Below are 18,385 nucleotides of genomic sequence, written 5' to 3'. Positions count from 1 at the left end.
TTGTCTAGAAAAACTGTAGCTTTTGAGTTAAATGTCAACCAAACAGTTTTAGTTTAAATGACAATAAACTTGATAATCATCGTTCATTACTCATTAGTTCTAAACTTATGAAATAAATAAGGAAATATGAATGGACTAAATATGTTGCTTTACATTACATTGGACAACAAATAAAGCCCCCTCCCAAATCTATGTGAAAATAGCCTTTTCTAGTATATATACATCATATTGCCACAAAGAAGAATTGCCAAAAACGAGTGCACAATGTTTTTCCTAAAAAAATTTCAGACTCACCCTGTGCGATAAAAAGTTAATATTATTTCTCCTCATCACTGCCATCATCTTCATGTCTCTTCTCATCCCTGATTTCTCCATCACTCTCCTCCATATCAACAGACTGTTCTCTTACAGGACTCGTTTGCCTCATTATTGGCTGATCGTCGTCGGATTCTGATAATGCCTGCCTCCGCCTGCTAATGGTTGAGGGAGGTCCAGCCTTGAACAACAACAATAAGAGAATTATTTTAACCAGCCAAAAAGTGAACCAATGAAGTAGGATTTAGTTGCCCAATAGATAGCAAATTAAATTATTGGAAGAACCAAGAAAATGGAAATAAAAATTTGTGACGATAATGACAATGAGTATATACTAGTTCAGAACTTCAGTGTTATTGACTTTTATTATCATGATCTATAGAATAAATTGGTAGGACTAACTACCAACTTAGTTAAAAATGCAATTCACAGACGCAATGCAAATAAATGTTCTACCAATTAGTCCATCGTGATATGGCAAAAGAATATTCCAACCAGAGGATAGTGTGTGGATAGCAGACTATAAAAGTCATAATTCCAATTATACAATAAATTACCGGCTCATCATCTGCATCAGAATCCTCAAGTCCAGCTAATGCCAGAAGACCGTGGGGATTTTCCTCATCATCATTCATCTGAGTTTGGGGCTCCTCTCTGGAGTTCATGTCAACATCTTCATCCTCCATTTCTTGTTCATCCATCATATCAGCCTCTGCTTCTTCTGTGTCATTGTGTGATTTTGAGTGTTTATCCTTCTTCCTCCTCTTTCCACCCTTTCTTCTCTTTTTCTCAGCAGTCCCACCGTCTTCATCATCGGACCTTTCCCTCCGTTTTGAATGTGTGCTGCTCTTCCATTGTTCCTAGAAATGCAAATAGAAGCTTAGAATTTCCAAAGCACATTGATTTTTTTTTTTTTTTATACAAACATACGACATTTAACCGTAATTTCCATTTTCTCAAATTCTTATTAATGTCTGTGTTAGGGTCAGTGTCATGACTGGTATTCGTGTCCTGTTGGTGCTTCATAGATAACAAATAGCCCAAAAAATAACCTTCAAAATTAAGAACTATACAACAGCCAGTAAAACTAGTTACTATAGGAACCATCGGTTTGTTTCTATTTACTTTTTCATCTATTCTTGTGATTTAGAACTAGGCTTATTTTTTAAGAAAACGCTTCTGTAAAGTAAGATCATTTTCATTAAAAGTAAATGTATTCAATAAGGAGACAAATTGAAAAGTTGTTAACAGTTCTTAAAATTTGGGTTTGGCCTAACCCAACCTTACTAAAGCCGCGGCTTGTAAGGTGAGGGATGTCTCCCACTTATAAGCTCGTTATAAGTTCTACATTGGATGAGATAAGGTCTAGCAACATTTTCATAAGTGGGAGCACTCCTCGCCTTAAAAGCTAGTATCAGATCCTATCCAAATTCTAAGATGGTATCAGAGTCTAACTTAAGCTCACAATCCAGATGCTCAGTCCTGGGCATTACCAGAGTGTGTTAAGAGTCTCACATTGAGTTTGGTCTAACTTAACCACAACTGAATAATAAGGCGAGGGATCTCTCAAACTTATAAACTCATTTTCAAGTCATATCTAATTCAATATGGGAGTATCAACAGCAATATATTAACTCCAAATATCTTTTGAAAGACCACGATGAACTCTTACCTTAACACGCTTAAAATTTTCCTCCTGTTGTTGCACTATTTTCAATTCGTCCTCATGCTTTCTTCTGTCCATCTATTTCAAATCAAAACAAAAGCAATGTATAAGTACAGCGCTTTAGATCTCAACCAATGTGATGAAACAGATACTGAGAAATTACGAAAAAAACATACCTGAATCTTCCTTTGCTCTTCAGCCTTGCGCCGGGCTTCCTCAGCCAATGCAACCTGACGAGCAAGTTCCTGTCTCTGCCGTATTTGTTGTTCTTCACGTTCAGCTGCTTCAAGATGAACTTTTGCAGCCGAAAGTAAGTGGGTGCAGTATCCAACATGAGTGTCAATCTTCTTCTCATCAAATCCATGAATATGTAGGTTGGAAGCAGCAGACAACTGACTAAATATACGAACAGCATTTTGCAGCCCTGCAACCGTTGCTCTCACCTAACATTTAGAAATCAATATCAGTTAGATAGCAATGATCAAACTAGGTCCTGCATTAGATTGGTCTACTATTTATTAAAAATAAAAGGTAAATAGGGAATCATTTGACGATAAACAAATGTAAGACAGAATAACTATCCACAATAAAAGAAGCCCTAATAACTTCACAGCTTAATCAATCTTGTTATAAATAGTGAATACTTTGTAATCACATGTAATAACTGTATTTGGCCCATTAATCAGGAATGTTAGGTTTTGAATAGTCTGTATAAACGAATTAGTGTTTGTACTCTATTCAAAGTTTGAAATATATCAGAAATATTTTCTACAAATCTCAATGAGAAAACATGGCGGAATGGATAGCTTCAAGACAAATCTCTCCAATCACCTAGGTTTGTTGCTCAAGGGGACACTAGTCTTTTACACAGGTTACAAAGATCCTTACATGGTTTGAAACAATCAGAACTTGGTTTGGCAAGTTTAGCAAAATCAACTAACAATTCAGCATATTTTGTTGTGAGGCAAACTGGTTTTCATATTTTTTGATTTATTTCTTTATAATGGTATATTTCAGTACGATAAAGTTTTCCACAATTAAACAAGGCTTATATTTTGGCGCAATTTGTTCCATATTCGTACTTCAAAGAACCCTGCTACAATTTTGGGTCAAAATGGACGTCTTCACATAAAATAGATAATAATTCCATCTATCTGTAAGCATTTTTAATCAAATAGTAATAAATGTTGTAAAAATTATTCAAGGGTAAAGAAACAAACCTCATCTGCAGTCCTCTTTGCCTTTTGAAGGGTTGATGCTGAAAACTTTTGCATTGCAACCCCTGCATCAAACCTTAATGTGTAGTTTGAGGGTGCCAAATGGATGGCTCTCTGTAGAGTTTTAATACAGTCTTGCCACTGTTCCGCTTCATAATGGGTGCGAGCCAGGTATAGAAGTATTTGTGAGTCTGTGTTATGATAAAACTTCCGCAAGCAATTCTGATACTGCATATTAAGCAAGGTCGAAAGCATAAAATTGATGTCATAAATACTTGAGTGGGAACTTAAAGGGATTAGAGGATACAAAATAAAAGTAGGACAAACTCACCATTTTGACGGCCAAAGCAAAATTTCCCTGAGCAAAATAAACATGTGCCAGATTTATCCAAACGTCAGGCATCTGGACAAAAACGCTACCACTGGCAGCTTCTTGAACCTGCCATAGAGTAATAAATAGAATTAATTCCAAAAGATAATAGTCCATTCCTTTCATGTCCAACAAATAAAGCTGACAAAACAGAAACCTGTGCAAAGATATCTTTTGAAACATCAAAATGGCCTTTCTCCGCAAAAACAACCGCAGCACCATTGGCAGCATATAAATTAGCAGAATGCTGAATCATAACCTACAAATGTTTAAAAATAAACGGGTTATTACAAATAATATAATTCTTTTTGTTAGAACAGGGCCTAAATGATGCAGAAAATGTTTCAACATAACATATACAATACTTCAGCGAAAAGTAATTAAAGCATAAGCGCTGATAAATTCTATCTTCCTCAAATAGAGAAAAGATACACTATTAAAAGAGTAAAAATCTTTTATTTTGGTCCAGGAAGGAACATCTATCGAAAAAAACTTAAGGGGACAAGCAAAGACTTAGGAATGGTATATTTCTAGCCTTTGGCTTAAACAGAGATAATATACAGGCCTGCTTTACCTTTGAGCTGAAATTTAGCTTAACTGTGAATAATGGAGACAACAACTCAACAAGGACTAAACTCTTGACGTGTTATTCCGAAAAGAGCTTGGATCATATCAAGGACCAATCAATGTCATCAATAGCACACTACAGCAGCTGGTGGCCGCTATTAAAAGTCTGTAGCAGAGCTGTAGTGACTGTAGTGCCTGCTACAGCGGCCAAAATCACAGCTGTTTGAGGCTACGAGCCTGCGACTGCCGCTTAGAAGAAAAAAAAAAGCTTGTTACATTGGCCATTTTTTAACTTGAATTTTGAGGTTTGGTTACTTAAAGCATTAGATGCTTAAACCTGTTTATCTTTTGCTTAATAGTTGGTACTTTAAATTGTTAATTATGAATATTTCGTGAGTGTTTGGTATTATTTAATTTTCAGCACTTATATATTATTTTAATTATTTAATATTTATAAAAAGAAATAGAATAGCAGTCATCCTGCTATCTCAATAGCGTATTTTAGATCAGCCGCAATGCACTGCTATCGAGGATCGATAGCTATGGGACCTACTATCCAAGGAGCTTAAGCTGCTAGATGTAGAAACTCAACAATGTTAATATCAACCAGATTCTATTTCTATGGATATCAATGCCAAGGTCATCAAATTTCTTCAATCATAACCATAAGTCTAGGGATCAAAAGCTTAGAAGGAATCACAAACATGCAAAAGTGGCTCCCATTCGGATAGAAGTAAGAAAGATGAGAAAACCTACTCTTGTATAAAGCTCCTTGGCCTTTTCCAAATGAGTAGCTTCTAGCTTTGGATTTCTCTTTTCATTCCGAACTGCAGCGAAGTAGTTCCAGTTTCCCTATTCATATCACAATCAGTGTAACAAAAGAATTACTATAATAACACAATAATGGGGAACCCAATATTTATTTCCCGTTGAAGTTCTACAGATAGCTGTGGGAACAGGATGAAGTGAAATGTGCACCGAAGAGTAGACTTACGAGAGAAAGTGTAGCATACGAGTCCTTCCCGTCAGTGGCATCACTCGCTCTCCGGAGAGTTTCTTTTGCCTTCACCCAATCATCATTTTTCAACTCCAACTCACCCAGCATAGATAATGCATTTGGACACTTGACATCCACCTTCAGGGCATCATTAACCTAAAAGAAGAAAATTAAATAGTTTAATTATAAAATTTATGAAGAGAGGACTGCCAGCAATACACTCTCTAACACACACTTCCCAACACACTATGTTCGGTTAGTTAAAATCCAACAGGTCCCACTGAATTATGTTAGGCCCATATATATTTGATGAGACTCACATGATTTTCAACTAATAAGAGGGAGTGCATTGTTAGCATTTCTATTATAAATAAAACTTCAATAACTTGGATTTCTTAAGAGAAACCCTATTGGCACATTATTTGATAGCGCTGAAATATTTACAAATCAAACAGAAATCCCTAAATCTAGGAATTGATATATTTATATTTTCTCGTTCTAGTAGGATTGCTTTCCTATTTACATGGGAGATCACAGCAATATTAGCAAACCATATCAACAATATGTACAATAATAAAGGAAAACAGGGAGCTCAAGAGGATAGTAGTAACCAATTCAATGCTTAATAGAATGTTGTTCCGAGCCTTTGCAATAGCAGCTAGCCTCAGATACGCATCAATGTAGTCTGGGTACTGGATAATACAAGAAAAAAGTAATAATAAATAAGCCAGTCATAAACCACATCCTATGCACTAAATACAGACTTCATGAAATAAATTGAAGGATCACACAGTGGAACTTTTTTCACAATAGAGGTACTCTATAATCGAACAAAACTATGCAGAAGAACATCATTATGTAAAGCAATAATATAGCCACAAAGGTACACCAGCCTTCAGATTGAGAGGAAGAATTATTAAAAGTGTAATGCACAAGGCGAGGTCACTAAAAGCTTTCAATTTCAACAACCCTTGCCATATTAAAATTATTAAATGACAATTGATTGCATCGTTATACATTTGACACTTTGAATAACTTTTAAACATCAGAGTACTAGTAATAATAACATTAGCAGGTAAAACATATAGGACAATTGGTTTTGTGAAGTTACAAATATATCATAACTAAGACCGTAGAAGACATGCACAGGTTATCCTTGGCGCATATTACTCTTATACACACTCTGTTGTTGAGATTTCTCAACTTCCAAATTACCTTGTTTCCCTATTTCTTAATCGCTTTATTTCACCATTTCTTCGTATAAACTTATCTTATTGATTGAATATATTGGACTAAATTTCGAAAGGACACTTGGTGTAAATAGTTTATCTATACCCCAAAAAACAAGCATTAATTTATGTAATTGTGAAAATATGAATTCAAGGGCTGAGAATTAAACTCTCGAGCACTTCACAAATAAATTATCAAGTCGTACCTTGAACAAGATTAGGCGATATAATACACTTGCAGTTCCAGATTCATTTAATTGCTCAAGTAATCTGGCCAGGTTAAAGAGTACTGTGACTTTATCCCATGGTACTTCAACATGGTGACCGTTACTTTCAAGGTCGTGAAATAGTTGCATGTCCTTGAATTGAAGTGTAGAAGTAGCAGCATCAATGGAAGTTTTATTTGCCTCGCTAAAGAAAGAAAGCCAAATTCCATCACCAAGAGCTTCCTTAAAAGTTTGTTTAGCAAGCTGTAAAATAGAAGAAATCAGAGCGAAACAGTGGTAAGTGTGCTGAAAAAAGGGGCCATTGCATAACCAATGCTGCATGTGAAATAGCAGTACAAACCTCAAATTCTCCCCTTTCAAACTGAAGGACACCAATATTATTGAGTAATTCAATTGGTACATCCTCACCTCCCTTCTTAAAAAGAGTACGAGCCTGTACCAGATTTGCAAAATGCAGATTACAACAAAGATTCTGGAACTTCAACAATGAAGAGTTTTCTTAAATTTCTTAGGATAACATTTGCTAACCACAAAAGAACAGCAGATGGTAAGTTCTTAGCCCCTTACAGTTTTGAATGCATCCAGTGCAGCTCCTGTGTCGGACAAAATTAACAATTCTCCCAATTCAAGAAATGCCTGTAATATTGGTTACATCATAAACTTAAGTTTTAGAGACATGAAAAGATTTCAATCAATTAATAATTAAGTAAAAAGATAAGAGTAAAAACGAAGAATCGTGTCAGGAAAAAGAGTGGATAGCAAAAACATTATAACATCAAACAACAATCAAGCCTTACACCACTAAGTGGGGTTGGCTGCATGGATCAAACGTTGCAATGTTCTATTATGTATCATATTTCTATCCAGCTCATTAATCTCTAGATCTTTCTGAATAGTTTCTCTTATAATTTTTCTAAGTCTCCCTTTGCCTCTAGTGATTTGACTACAAAATCTATAGATCTTCTCTTTACATGCCCAAACCACCTAAGTCGAGCTTCCACCATCTTTTCTAGAAGAGGTGCTACCCCAACTCTCTCCAATGTTGTCATTTCTGATCATATCCCGTCTAGCCTTACACACATCCAACACAACATCCTCATCTTTGTTACACTTAATTTATTCTCGCAAAAATGTTAATGAAAATTAAAAAAACTTCACCAAATACCAAGACAAAAAAAAAAATCTGTAGTACTTGATAAAATCCAATTCAACAAGGTTTTGCTAATAGTCACATATATAAGATAAATACAGAAAGAAAAAAAATTAATGGACCTTAATACATTGAGCAACTACAAGAACAGCAAGGAATATAGGTACAAAAGCTATTTATAATAATATAATTTTAACTTGATTGTACTTTTAGAACCCTCAACTGAATTGATGTGCGATTTTGGTCCTTCAATAATTTTTTTTAGCAGATTTAGTCCCTCAACTTTTCAATTGTAACTATCAAGTCCCTCAATCACTTTCCATTTTTTTAAAACTCTCAAATTCTCATTATCAATTCAAAATCATAACAAATTGAATCATTTAAATTGTTTTATACGTCGTTTTCTACTCAAAAACCCACAAATTAAACAAAGTTTACTCAATAAAAAAAATATCTTCTTGAAATCTTCATTTCTTACAAAATCCACAAATTTTTATCAAAGTTCCACTAAATTTCAAAATAATTTTACATCTCAAATCCATGATAAACTCCCAAATCTTTTGAAAGAAAAAATTGATAAAATCCCACAAATTGAGAACGTAGAAGATAATTGACAGTAGGACCATATTGCATGTTTTAAGTAGAGAACTGATCAACATCAAATAAAAAGTAAAGGCACAAAGGAAACCCCAAAAATGTAATTAAGCCTAATTTTATGTTCTTTAATAATAAATGTTTCTTGTTAGCTGTTCTTGAGATAAGCTATCCCAAAATAATAAATATTTATTCTCAAATATCAATCTCCGTATTTTCAAGGAAAAAACATTAAATATCAAATTTCATTTACATTAACAAAGGCATAAATGATAACCTGGAAACCTAACATTTGCATAAATCTCTGTATTCTCATTGCTCACTTTCACCTGTTCCCCCTTTTATTCCCTCTTTAATAGATTCTTGCTATAATGGGCCTATCAGTATAACACTTGGGACACTAGCAGGATTTAAATTATATCTTTGAAGAGAAACATGTTCAAAAATTATATCAGAAGCATCACCTGGGCATCACGGGGATCAATTTTTGTAGCTTTCCTAATGAATTCATGGCCCTTGTCGGTCTGACCAAGCTGAACATATATGTATGCAAGTGCCTGTATGAAAAAACAAAAACACAAAAATAAGGGAGAAGGGAGAAATAACATCCTGTTCCATATACAAAGTAAAGATAATCCAGTTATTCTGACAACCTTTTGCTACATAAGTTGGACCATTATTATTACTATTTTTAACTAAGACAGATACTATAACAAATCTACAAATTGTATGTACATCATTATAAAACCAAAATTCATAATTATGATTCCTGGGTAGAGGCATGGAGCAGCTGACCCAAAACTGCTACATTAGGATGATTCTTAAGTCTATAGAGACAAAGTAAATTATTTATTTATTTATTTATACTACACATGTAAAAGTCCGAAACTAGGAATTAGCCAAAAATCCAAGACATTAATCAAAAGTCAGTGCCTAAGTTACACATGTGCCAAGGGTGACCGATGAAAAGGAAGACGAAAGACAAAAACCTATATGAGAACTCGGACGATTTGCATGAGAACTGGGATACATGTTTGACCATAACACTGAATGAAACATAGTAAGGAGCAACTGGTGTTTATATGAGCCAAAATTCAAACAAGGGTTTTGAACCATATATGCCATGGTGAGAGAGTAGAAATATCCTGAAGAAAATGATCAAACAACACAAAAGTGGATTGGAAAGAAGGGGTTGATCTCTTGTTCAATATCACAGCTGGCGCAAAGCAAAAACACATTCTTGAAGCAGGCTCTGGACAGAATGTGATGCTGCAATAGCAGCACTATCATGTATTACGGACAGCTGCCTAAATTTGAATTTTAGTTAATTTTTTTTTTTTGCAACTTTTAGACAAATTCTTCGTAAAAAGCATATTCAGGGAAGGGATGATTAACATCTACAATAGTTAAATATTTCCAAAGTGGGATTTATGAGAAGGCATTAAGTCCTACGCCAACAATAACTTACCGAAGAATTATTTTTTGTGATTTTCCCAAACAAATTAGAGGATAATATTATATTGGGCCTTTTTGGAATAAACATATATAGATAGTCATGAAATTTGCAGTGATTGTTCTATACATTTCATGGAATCTAAACCAATTTCTCCAAACAAAAAGACATTCGATCAAATGGTATTTTTCAATCATGCGCCTTAAATTACAGCACACTGAAAAAGAAGTTATATAAAAAGGGTGAAAGATATTATCCTTCAATTTTAGCACTCACTTTCAATGTCTCGCAATTATCTGGGTACACCTCCAAAACCTTTTCAAAGTTTGAGAGTGCACTTCTAAAATCGCCCAACTTAATCTGTACTTGTCCCAAACCTGGAAACAGCATTAAAAAGTTAAGACAGTGAAACAGGCATAAGTTTTCCATTCCCTGTGAAAATGTTACTATTAATATCATACTAGAGCAAAAATTATAGCAACTTGTACAATCATGGTCAATGCTGTCAAACTCAAGATCCAACCTAGGATATATGTTGTGAGATGTAAAGTTAACTTAAAAGTACAAAAAGGATAACAAAAGCGGCGGGAGAGCGGGGGGAAGAGGTGCATCTATCTCTCTCACTTCTTATTTTTAATTATTCTGTTGACGAGGGAACTATTGCCCTAACTATGTTTTTATTTCTCTCTACCACTAGAAGAGGTGCATCGCAGTTGCAGTGGGAGAATGGGTCACAGCAGGATTTACAAATGAGGTTAGGGTTGCAAGAAATCCTAAAACTAAAGTATTTTGTTTTCTTCTAAATCGGGTCACCCTTTAAAACCCAGCCCGAAAAACTTCATAAAAATTGCAAGGAACGGGGAAGCATTCTATCCCAGTTTTCCTCGCAAACCACGGGGTCCTTTCAAGCATTTGATCCCGTTAATAGTGCAACATGGAACTAGGGGAGAGGATTGTAGAATCGTACAATTCTACGAGTTGCATCGCAATCCTGACAACAATGATCGTGATACATTTTCATATTACTGAAACACACCAACAGAACTAATAAAATCACAATACTAAAAGATAATTGTATGTTTTAAGAACAACTGCTAAAATTGTGGCAACAAAGTCTGCTACATCTCCTAATCACAGAAGCCATAAGACGATAAAGCATTATTAGTTCTATAGCTAATAAAATTTGAAATTTGCAGGCATATCACAGTTATAGACACAATGAAGAATTTAAAATTAGATCAGCAACTGACCATAATAAGGAAACACAAATTCATGGGGCTTGCTAATTTCCTTGACAGATGCCATGTAATACACCCCAGCTTTATCATAGTCCCCCTGTGGTGAAGAAAAACATGAGTAGCATCAGCAATGATAAAGCCAAAGGATGGATATTCCCAACCTTCCTAAAAAGCGAGGATTTACAAAAGCCAAAGGTTTACATACATTTTCATGGTACCAACAATTAATTAAACAATGATGATTTATGAACATTTTCAGAAAAATCCTTAAAACACTAGAAAGTCAAGAGGATAATAGCACACACAAAAATGCATGAAAACGTAAGTTAAATGTTTCTTCCAAAAAATATATGCATCTTAAAAAAGTTTATTGAAGTCAAAGTATATAAATACATAAAATGTGAGAGCTCCGTCATCAATAAGGATGACCAATAACTAAATACATCAAATTGACCAACACAATGGAAAACATCTGGCCGGAAGGCAATTAACATTGCATGGATAGATCATGATAATACTGACACAACTATTTTACAAGAGAGCATAAAAGAAGTTGGAAAAAGCAGGTGGAAAATGGACATTGTTAAATATCTACAGCAGAAACATAAACTTTTTTTGTGAAAGCCATGTGAGAAACATGGCAGACCAGAGAGTTACTTCACCATGTAACTTAAACATCATTCTCCTTCAACCTCTAACAAAGTCAAAAACCACGAGTATAAGAGGGGGGGGGAAGAGAAGCTTCTGACCTTGCTATGGTAAGAGCGTGCTAAATTGTAATAAGAATGAGACTTGGTTGGACCATGATTGGTAACAGCTAATGCAGTTTCAGTCAGTTGCTCAACCAAAAAATGTTGACCAGTGAAGAAGAAATGATTTGCAAGATAATTCAGAGCCATTGCACAGTACGGGTATAGCTCAAATGCCCTCTGCATTTTTACCATTCCTTTCCTAATTCCAACAGCTGAAAGATGTTATAAAGTATAAATATTAGTTCGCTAAATTAGAATCTAATATGGCTAAATATATAATTAACAAATACGTATGAGGTGCACCAGAACATGATAAAGGAAGAAAAGTCGAACCTTCGTTAGCGCGCAAGTCCATTATTGCAAGTGCAACAAGAGCCTCGACATTTTCTGGATCAAGCTGAAAAGAATAAATCATGAAGCATATATACATCAGTGCCACAAAATAAGCTGAATGGTTGAACCACTAGACATTAAAAGATTCACTTGCCTGCAAAACACGCTCAAATGCCTGTCGGGCCTTTTCAAATTGACCTAATTTGTAGCGACATAGACCTATTCCAAGTCTCACAGCTGCAGGGCAATTGGGAAACACTTGCAATGCCCTCTTTAGGTTGGCATGTCAAAATAAAATAAAATGAAATAAGAAAAACTAGTATTGAGTAATGTTTATAGCACATCAGAACTGACGCAATCAAACTTAAGCACGATGATAACATCAGGTTTTTATACTTTAAACTAACATTCATTCTTGTAAAGAATTTTTTTGCATGGCCTAAGAAAATTCACAATAAAAACAAGTATCTATCATTGAATTTCATATCTTTCATCTGATCCGTAGAGTTCTATCATTAGTTTTTCACATGACAACAATCAAAAGACTGATTCCAGCACGCTTGAAATCTGGCATGCATGTCAATGGTGTCATTAGAGTTACTCATTTCAAGAATGGTTTCAGAGATATTGAATCCTATAAAAGACGATGAGTGACGTAATGCCGATTTAATTTAGAAGTGTTGACATTTGATTTTATATGTGTGTGTGTGTGTATTTGGGTTGGGCTCAACCTTACAAAACCGGCTTGTAAGGTGAAGGCTGCCCAAGCTTTATAAACACTACACAAGCCATATCTCAAGGCAATTCAGGACTAAATCCATCCCATCACACCCAACACAATGAAGGTGTTGGAGGCTGCAATGAAGGCAACTCAAATGCCGCACTTAGGCGGCTAAGGGTGGATCGCAATGAAGGCGGAATTTCCAACAATACAAACACACACATACATATATGAATTCATGTACATGTAGTAGTATATAGGTAAGTGAGCACAATACATATATAAACAGTTAGTCATGCATATAGCCAAAAAAGGGGGCTATATTAACCAACCTTATACAACTCAAGCGAATCAGAAAATCTTCCACGGTTGAACTCAACACATGCCTGTAGAAACAAAGTTAAAGATTGTGTAAGAATTGTAGAACATATTTGTTACACAGACGACTCAAACTAACTTCAGGTTTTAGGGTTCACATACTGAAAAACAGATGCACAGTGGATGAAAACGTGTAATTTTCAAAACCCGAGAAAAACAGACATTTGAATTCCTAGATAGTAGTGAACTGTTAATATACAGATAGTTGCTTAATAGTGTTTAATGTGCTATAACAAGAACAGGAGAATGCATTCTGACAAACCAGTACAACTGACCCTAAAACGAGGACTATTGAGAAAATTACCAGAGAATTATTGATAAATGTTTTTCCAGTTTATTCATGAATGAGTAAATATTTGATAGAACCTTAATTAAACAGGCTATTTTAGGAAGAGGCAAAATGAGCTGTAGGCTGGTAGGGCCCAACCAGACCCATTAGTAGTTTAGTTGATCAAGTCGTCAGTAGTAGTTAATGTTAATTATTATATGTACTCATAACAGTTAAAGGTGGTATTTCAAGGGTAGCACTTGGGTGACATTGGGGTGCCAATGTCATGTGACATTGGCAAACCACAATGTCACAAGTGGCTTTCTTCTCTCGCTCACAAAGATTTTTTGTTTTTTGGTACACTTGTGACATTGTGGTTGGCCAATGTCACATGACATTGGCACCCCAATGTCACCCAAGTGCTACCCGTATTTCAGCTACGATTGTAGAAGTGAGAGGAAAGTTTGTGTCTCTCATCTTTGTGTCAATTTCATATGTAAATGTTTTTACCCCAGTCGATACTCGCATTGAGCATAGCCTGGGAATTTCCTTCAATAAACAGCAAACTATTGATTTCACAGTAAAAGTGTAAGAAACGGAAAGAGCATTTGAACCCAGCTGCACAAAAGCTCGATTAAGATGGTTCTATGGACTTTTTAAGATAGTGGAGAGGATAGGATCCTCTCCTTATTGAGCGCATCTGCCATAGCAGAGTGCACCCAGTCGTTCATGTTTTCCTTCTGAAGAAGGCTTTATCTCTGGAACAGCACGAAACTAAGCAGAAACAGGATGTCTTGGATTTACGAAAAAAATGTTAAGGGTGAAGCAGAGTTAATTATTAAGTGGCAAGACCTTTCCTGGCAGTGAAAAATCACAGGAGTAGTTCAAAGAGGAATGAAAGAGAGGACATCATATTGCTCTATTTGATTTCTCTTCACCTCAAAGTAATGCATTCCTAGTTGCAAATCACCCAGATGTATATAATAAAATCATAAAATGTATTCAATTTTGAGTTTGGACTTGGTTCAATCAGTAAACTTTTTCACTCAGAAACTAATAGAATGGAGGGAATGCAACTTGTACTCATATCACCTAGGACTTGGAATTTTAAAATTGCAGGTGTTAAATTCCTTCATATGAATGCAAACACATTTTAACTTATCTACTATTATACCTGGCCTAGAAGAGCAGGAACATTGTCACGATCTCCATCTAACACAATCTTAAATGCAGCAGATGCCTGTTCAACTTCACCCTTTGCTAACAAAAGCTGACCTGTAAGAATTAAATATATCAATTTTATTAAGTATAAGTAGTGCACGTCACATTCTTCTGACAGCAAGGGACAAACATGAGGTTTGGCAATTTAGATACTTGTAACTTGTAAGACATTATCAAAGGTACCGTTTGGCCTAGCTTTATTTCTACTTTTCTAAATTTTTAAGGAGAAGGTAGGCCAAACAAGAGTTAGTTAAGCACTTAATAAAAACAAGTACTCCCTCCGTCCCATAATAACTGAGCTTTTTGTAGAAAAATATTGTCCTAAAATAACTGACCCATTTCACTTTTCAATACAATATTAATTATTTTTTTTCTAATTATAACTCTAATTAATACTACTTTCATTATTCCCAATTCAAAATATTCTACTTTGCATTTATGATAGTGGAGAATGCACCAATACATAACAAAAGCACTTAAAACCATTTTTCTCTCTCTCTCACTTATACACTTTTCTTAATCTGTGTGAAAACTGAAAAGCCAAACTAGCTCAGTTATTCCGGGACGGAGGGAGTAATTTTTTCTAATGAAGAAAAATGAAAGAAATGAGCTTGCGATAAAAACTGTCGAAACTAACTTCAGAACTACTTTTCGGCACTTATTTTATCGGTCCTGTCTTCGAACCAGGCTGCCACACTTTTCTTATTTTTTTAATTGTATTTCAATATTATTTTTATTATGACCTTCCTAGTTTCAGTATTATTTTATTTCAATATTATTTTTCTGAATCCTTGTGTCACGTACATGAATCGTAGATCACTTGTGTCCATGTGCAATTGATTCTATTATTATGATCCAAGCCCTTTGCATACTAGTAATTCATTACAAGATAAAAGCTTTATAAACTTATTTTACCACACAACTTTTAACTGAAAAATAACTTTATTTCTTCAAAAAAAAAAAAAACTTTAAGGTAAAAGAGTTACCAAACAACTTTAACTTTATTTGTAAAGCTCTTAGTTTTAACTTTATTTTTAAAGTAGCTTTTAGACCATAAAAAAGCCGGGCCAAACATATAAGCTAATAACTACCATGCACAAAAGCAACAAAATACACTCTGAATTCATCTCAATCGTAGTGTTGTCAATCACGGAACGCGGGAAACAGCAGCTTGTTTAAACTCTGTTGTGCAACAGTGCTATAGCCTATAGCGCCGCTGTTTGACAATATTTTATACTAAATAACGTATTGTTCCTTTTTACTCCTAAATAATGTATCGTGGAACAATAACGATTTCTGATTTGTTCAAATTATGCGACGCTGTAGCGCCTCTATTTAACAACACAGCTCAACCATCAAGAAGAGATCACCAAAAAAGGTCAAAATATAGATGAATCTCAATAGTCAAAATTCTAATAATATACGCAACCACATCATTCGAACAACCATATGATGAGATTAAACACAATCAAATGAAATCCTTTAAAAAATATCGCATAGAAAAAACAAATTTTAAAACATGAGTTCTAGAAATGTTGTCTTCGAAGAGAGATCCCAAGTTATGCTAAGCTATCTACAGGATACCTAAAGCTATTGCTATAACCCAATCCAAGATAAATCTAACTGGAATTATTTGCTCATTATGAAAATTCCACTCGCAATCATATTAAAATTTACACATATTCCGGAAAGAGAAAAAAACATGAAAAATTAAGTTCACCTTTTCCAACCCAAGTAGAGGGCTCGTGCATGTCTATCCTTGATGCTTTATTGTAATATTGTGTTGCCAAAATGAAATGCTCCTCCTTTTCTCTTTGTTTTGTCTCTATTTTTCCAAGGTAGCTATAGTAAGCCCCGAGGGCATTTAAGATAGCAATCCTCTCATATCTAATATCAGCATAATACTCATCAATTTCTGCAAATTAAGTCATAAAAAAGTCAACACCGTTAGATAGACCAACCGCTAGATAGACCAAACTCATCAGTTCCACAACCAGTGTTAAACAAAAGTGCACCAATATCTGTAAAGAAATTATACCTGGACTAGCTCCTTCCTCCAAAATCTGGCGAAACTGATCAACTTTTCCCTGCTTGAAGTACTCCCTCTGCAGTACCGTAACAAGTAAATATAAATAATTTTAGAAGCAGGGTTGACAATAGTTACCATCAAAATTCCAAATCAAACGAACAAAAACAAATAGAAGGAAATCGGATATATCTGTGTTTAACTAGGGAAAATTATATGTGAATTTCTATGCCCTCTGCAAGCTGTTCTAGAAAGAATAAGGCCATGTTTGCACAAAAAGTTTTAATCACTCATCATATAAATGCTTATGTTTAAGCTGTTTCAATAAGAAAAAATAAAATCAAATACATTTTCATATAAGCTATAAGCTGCTTTCATAAGCTATCCTGGAGAACTTACGAAAATAAGCTGAAAATAGCTAATGGACATGTCTTAAGATGTTTTCATAAACACTTCCAAACAAACTTACAAGTGCTTATGTAACTAGATAAGCTTAAATAAGCCAATCCAAAACCAGGCCCCAAGTAGAAAGTAAAAAACCATCAAACAGGAATTGTACAGTATCAAAGGTCTGTTTGGATTGACTTATTTGAGCTTATCTACTAACATAAGTTTTGTGAGACCGCTCAAGAGAACTTACGAAAACAACTTACGACATCATTCATAAGCTGTTTTGAAGTTCTTTAGCTATATAAAAAGCTTATACATAAGTGTTTTCATGATAAGCACTTTTTGCTATAATATAAGATACAAATCCAACTGAAGAAAGCAAAAAAACCAATTATTTCTAAGTTGAACTTATTATCATAACATCACATTTACACAAAATCACAAATCAAAATAAGTTGCAAGTAGAAAAGATAGAAAGCGATCAACTGACCGCGATAATGAGCCAAAGATCGAGAGGAGCTTGTTCAGCTTTGAGAATATCAAGAATATCAGAAGCATCCCTTGGAAGTTGATCGAGATTAACCCTAACTTCCTCTTCGGAATTCTGAACCGGTATATACACCGAAGCCATTGAACGATTCAGTGATAACAATGGTTGAATTGCAACAAACCCTAAAACACAGTGAAGAACCCTAATCACACAAGAGAAGAGAAGAGAACGTGGAGAATAATCACACCACCTTCGCGCCTCTGAATGAATGAACTCTTGAAATAGCTTATTTAAAGATGCTCCCTGGATCCCAAAAGAACTGCCCTCTTTGTTTCGGACTACTTTACTATTTATTTTTGGCAAAATTACACAATTAGTCCTTTAACTTTATATTAGGTAATACTTTCGTCCTTTATTTTATTTAGGGGGGTGTATTGGATTAGGATTTTAAAAGACTATTTTAATAAAAAAAGTCTTTAAGATTTTAAAAGACTGTGTGAGATTGTATTGATTCTGTGAGATTTTAAAAGACTTTTTATGTAAAAGACTTTATACACTCAAGATTTTAAAGGATTTATCACACAGACTTTTAAGGATTTCAAAGGATTTCATGTGATTTTAAAATTTTAAAAGATTCAATGAATTTTAGGGGAAAAAGAGCAAACTTACAAGCGTGAATGATAAAAATAATGAACAAATAAATTCTAGCGTTTGAATAAAGAAAAATAAAATCAATAAAAAATTCTTTTACTATTAATTTTCAAATTTTAAGAATTTTATGGA

The 18,385-nt window shown here is 34.5% G+C and overlaps 1 protein-coding gene across 1 annotated transcript; it reads right to left on the bottom strand.

Moving 5' to 3' along the window:
• On the bottom strand, window positions 1-17,907 carry LOC25486489 (protein CTR9 homolog). Its single transcript, XM_013608069.3, has 24 exons — window positions 17,603-17,907; window positions 16,735-16,801; window positions 16,417-16,611; window positions 14,650-14,750; window positions 13,162-13,215; window positions 12,263-12,379; window positions 12,109-12,172; window positions 11,773-11,987; window positions 11,036-11,120; window positions 10,062-10,162; window positions 8,797-8,889; window positions 7,156-7,224; window positions 6,929-7,021; window positions 6,568-6,831; window positions 5,744-5,824; window positions 5,130-5,288; window positions 4,892-4,987; window positions 3,726-3,827; window positions 3,530-3,637; window positions 3,202-3,426; window positions 2,158-2,424; window positions 1,988-2,059; window positions 873-1,175; window positions 1-496 (listed from the first exon to the last, which is right to left on the bottom strand). The coding sequence occupies exons 1-24, from the start codon at window positions 17,741-17,743 to the stop codon at window positions 317-319; spliced, it is 3,252 nt and encodes a 1,083-aa protein (XP_013463523.1). The 5' UTR covers window positions 17,744-17,907; the 3' UTR covers window positions 1-316.
• Window positions 17,908-18,385: the final 478 nt, after the last annotated feature.

The sequence above is a fragment of the Medicago truncatula genome, chromosome 2 (genome assembly GCF_003473485.1).
Source record: "Medicago truncatula cultivar Jemalong A17 chromosome 2, MtrunA17r5.0-ANR, whole genome shotgun sequence".
Taxonomy (NCBI): Eukaryota; Viridiplantae; Streptophyta; class Magnoliopsida; order Fabales; family Fabaceae; genus Medicago; species Medicago truncatula.
Note: the sequence above shows the minus strand (reverse complement) of the source record. Positions and strands in the feature narration are given on the sequence as shown.